We start from the raw sequence: 4,178 nt of genomic DNA on the forward strand, positions 1-4,178 counted from the left end.
ATATTTTTTCTATTTAAAACTTGACTCTTCTGTAGTTACATCGTGTACGGAAAATGAAAAGTTGCGATTTTCTAGGCCGATATGGCTAGGAACTATACTCTCAAATAGTCCCCAGCTAGGTAACTTCCAATTAGCCTATTTTCAGGCGCTGCGTAATATCATTGCGCCGGCAGCAAAGTTCCTTGATTATTACGCCGGAATGAGAGTATAGTTCCTAGCCATATCGGCCTAGAAAATCGCAACTTTTCATTTTCCGTCGGTCTCAGTACACGATGTAACTACAGAAGAGTCACGTTTTAAATAGGAAAAATATAGAAACTCTTTGGTCATTTTTGAGCGAGATGCTAACGGTCTAATCAGATTCAATGATCTATGCTAAGCTACAGCTAAAAGTGCTACCGGCAGACCCGGAGATCGGCTGAACGGATTCGAAAACGGTAAAACTCAACTGTTTAACTCTAGGGGAGCTGGAAAATGAGCCTATTTTCAAAAATAGTGGCGTGTTCCTTTAAGTTGGTTCTGTTGGACACCAATGACGTTCTTGATGTTTCAGGTTCTCTAAAGCATGTTATTTTTAAGAGCGTGTTCTTTAGACGACACAAAGCAGACAGCGGGACACATCACACGCTGTCAGGACTAACCTTGGAGGGGGTTGGGTTGGATTTATCTGCTCTACACAAGCGTTCAGACTCACACTTAAGCGCTGTCGCTCTTAAAAATAGGCTTTTGGCATCAATGGTTCCACGAAGAACCACATCCGTGGAAGCTTTCCGTCACACAAACGATACCTTCAGAAGTCTACATCTCTCCAGAAGATGATTATCAGGCTTAATTCCTCATATCATTACAAACCTGTGTGACGTTCTTTCTTCTGTGGAAAATAATTGTTCTCACAGCGATGCCACAGAACCATTTTTAGTTCCCAAAAGAACCATTTTTTTTAAATCTAACCCTTTTCCCACTATACACAACCTTTTGTCCAATGGAAAGGTTCGATGGATTCTTCACGGAACCTTTATTTTTAGTGTATTTCAGGTCTTCTGAAGCCACATTAAGTTTTGTTTGAGGAACCGACCCACAATTCTGGTTTTATTTCCTTGAAGCTTGTCATTGGTGTTTGTTTATATTCACATGTTCTGCTAGAAGTCGTCACGCTCCCAAGCACCATTGGTTCTTGGCGTGTCACGTGACCGATTGTGACTCAGCACGCTTGTGTCAAGTCTGTTTGATGATTTAAGACGCACTAGTAATATTGACCACGTTTATGGTACTTTTATGATGCTTTTCTACCAAACATCTCGTGTTCCACAGGAGGAGGAAAAGCTTAGAGGTTAAGAACGCACTGTAAATGATGAGAAGGTTTGGTTTCGGCTTCTAGAAGTCTGATGTTCTGGTGTTTAGTCGGGAGGATTATTCAGACTCACCCGGTGATGATCTCAAACGGCGGCAGCTCCATGGGTTCTGGTTTCTCTGAGTTCTCTCCGTTCTCCACCGGCGCGTTCGTCCCGTTCACCTCAGCTTTCTCTCCTTCTTTAGGAGTTTTCTCCTCTTTCTTGGCCTCATTTTCTGCTCTGTCTTTCCTCCTGACGGTCAGACGAGAGCTGGCGCCTCCGCTGCTGCTGCTCTTTCTGTCGGCCATCTCTGAAACTGAACACACACACACCTCAGTATTTATAACAGCACTAGTGTGTGTGTGTGTGTGTGTGTGTGCAGCTGTCGGTCCGTTCTATTAAAAGACCCTCTGGCCATAGAGATGACAGATAACCGAGATCTTACACAGGACATATATCCTACATGCACTGCAAGTCAAATGTTTGGATGCTTCTTGCTCATATCAAAATAAGTTTTTTAGTTTAAGCACATACTGAAGGTCAGAGCCTCCTCACATACAGTGTGAAAAGCATCCCATGATGCACCTCATCAACTAGAGTGATCAGAACTGGAATCTAGACGCAGAGGTTTAAAAAGAAGATCATCATGAAATCATTCTCAGACTTACATTTGTGATATTTAGGAGTTTTCATTACTGCACCATTACTTTTACGCATGGAAAATAAGTGGCAATACAGAAGTACATGTTCCTATATGGCCAAAAAAATTAATAAATCAAATATGTTTACAATAAATGTCCAAAAATATATTTGCTAAAATATGTTGCAAAATAATATATTTTTTACCAATATATATATATATTTGTATTTTTGAAAATATTAATTTTGTAAGCATTTTAAAATATATTTTGCCCTTTATATATATTTCAATCCAAGAAAATACATTCATGTCACATTTGAAGAAAAACTCTGAACATGTAACATTTAAAAAAAAAAACATGATTTGCGTTTTTTTTTATTAACAATAGGCTATTACAATACATGAAAAAAATTAAACATTATTAAATCATTCTAAATCTAGTTTTTAACTGTAGTAGGCCATTCCATCCGCATTTAGCTTAAATATAGGTCACTGCATGATTTGACGTTTTTTTTGTTTTGTTGCGTGAACTGAACGCTCATCAGTGACGTCACTCACACACCTGTGGCGTAAGGCGCGCGCTTCTGAAAAACTCCTGTCAGTCATTCGAGTTTCTCGAGGTGATGAAAAATGTTCGTAAACTGTGGTTTTTTTACCATAATACCCAAATACCTTTACCATGATATTTACTTGACATTCCAGGGTATTTCCAAAAATTATTATGGTAATATAAAAAAAAAAAAAGGTTAGCACCACTGATAATTCCTGGTACATTTTTGTAAGTGTAAAATACCTAGGAACATGTCCACAAAAAAAACAAAAAAAAAAGCATGATAGCACCATGGAATGTTTTTGTCCAGCAGTTTGATGTAGTTGCAGTTCCCGGATGTTTCCACAAGGTGGCAGGAGTTTCCCACTAATGGAGTCCGACTGTGTGCAGCTCTCATTAACTTCATTAACTAGCCCATTAATGGAGTCTGGAGTAGCTAATAACCTGACAGAATGAATTCCTCGCTGCCACACTGACCTTCATGCTTAACTAGATGTGGTGAATATATAACAGACCCCAAGCGGAGCAAAACACACACAGACTAGTGTTTGCCATCACGACTGGGACTTCCCATTGACTTCTGTTTTAATTTAAGCTAATTATCATTACAACCCAAACCGAACCCTTTCCAACCTTTTTACCAGCAATGTGAAAACAAGAGTAATTTAATGTCATTGTGAGAACTTTTTCTATATGAAATTATGAATCATTTATTTAAATGGAAAGTAGTGATGTAAACAGATCTGATTTAGTTCTTTATAGCCCAAAGTATAGCTCGTCATGACCTCAGGAGAGGAATACCTTTGCATTTTCCTTTTCTTTTGAATATGACCTTTATAACACTGATCTAATGTTGTTTTTCAGTCTCTCTCACGCAGTTGATTGTCTTTATTTATGACCTTATCTCACTTCTGCAGAATGGAGGCAACGACTGAAGTCTGAAAACAAAGAGCATCTTTATTTGATCACATCTGCAGCATGTTCTCTGGAAAACCACCCAGACTTCTTAAGCTTTATTAGTCAGAATCTCTTGTAAATAACGAGGAGAAATTTTGCTTTTCAGTGTTTGAGCCCTTACAAGTACAGACAACCCTGCATACACTCATGACTGATGGATGTGTTCACACTTTCTCTATTGAGTGTTCAATCTACATGATGCAGGACAGGTAGAGAGCGCCTCTAAACCTGTTCATTTGCATTCCAAGACATCTTTCCTTCAGCATTCATCAGCGTGACGTCGACAAGAAACGGGAAAAGAGCTGCAGTTATGAGAGGAGGGAAAATGACTAGAGAATAACATGGAAACATCTAAATCTGGATCACATGATTAACTGCTATTTGTAGCACCGTGGATTAGCAAATAGCGTAAAAATAGAAACGGAAAAGCCAACGTACTTATGCATGGTAATTGATGATTACCATTCATATATGGTGGTGTTTACTCTACAGTGGTCCACAAAAATGAATTGCTTCAAACTTGAGGTCGAAATGCTTACATCACTCGCTGTCATTATAAGCTTCATCCACAACAACAGAATGGTGTTTACCATCACCTACATCTAGTACAAAAGCACTCAGCCGTGTATGAAGACCCAAAACACACACACACACTCTCACACACACACACACACACACACACTCTCACACTCACACACAC

The 4,178-nt window shown here is 39.0% G+C and overlaps 1 protein-coding gene across 1 annotated transcript in view; it reads right to left on the reverse strand.

Annotated features, from left to right (window-relative positions):
* Positions 1 to 1,692, reverse strand: part of LOC107750676 (C->U-editing enzyme APOBEC-2-like) — a 5,498-nt gene extending 3,806 nt beyond the window's left edge. The window contains exon 1 of the mRNA XM_016566178.1: positions 1,425 to 1,692. Within this exon, the coding sequence (XP_016421664.1) occupies positions 1,425 to 1,639 (215 nt within the window). The 5' untranslated portion in view covers positions 1,640 to 1,692. The remainder of the gene's footprint in view (positions 1 to 1,424) is intronic.
* Between the last annotated feature and the right edge of the window lie 2,486 nt (positions 1,693 to 4,178).

Source organism: Sinocyclocheilus rhinocerous, unplaced genomic scaffold (assembly GCF_001515625.1).
Source record: "Sinocyclocheilus rhinocerous isolate Xijiao unplaced genomic scaffold, SAMN03320098_v1.1 scaffold302, whole genome shotgun sequence".
In the NCBI taxonomy this organism is placed as follows: domain Eukaryota; kingdom Metazoa; phylum Chordata; class Actinopteri; order Cypriniformes; family Cyprinidae; genus Sinocyclocheilus; species Sinocyclocheilus rhinocerous.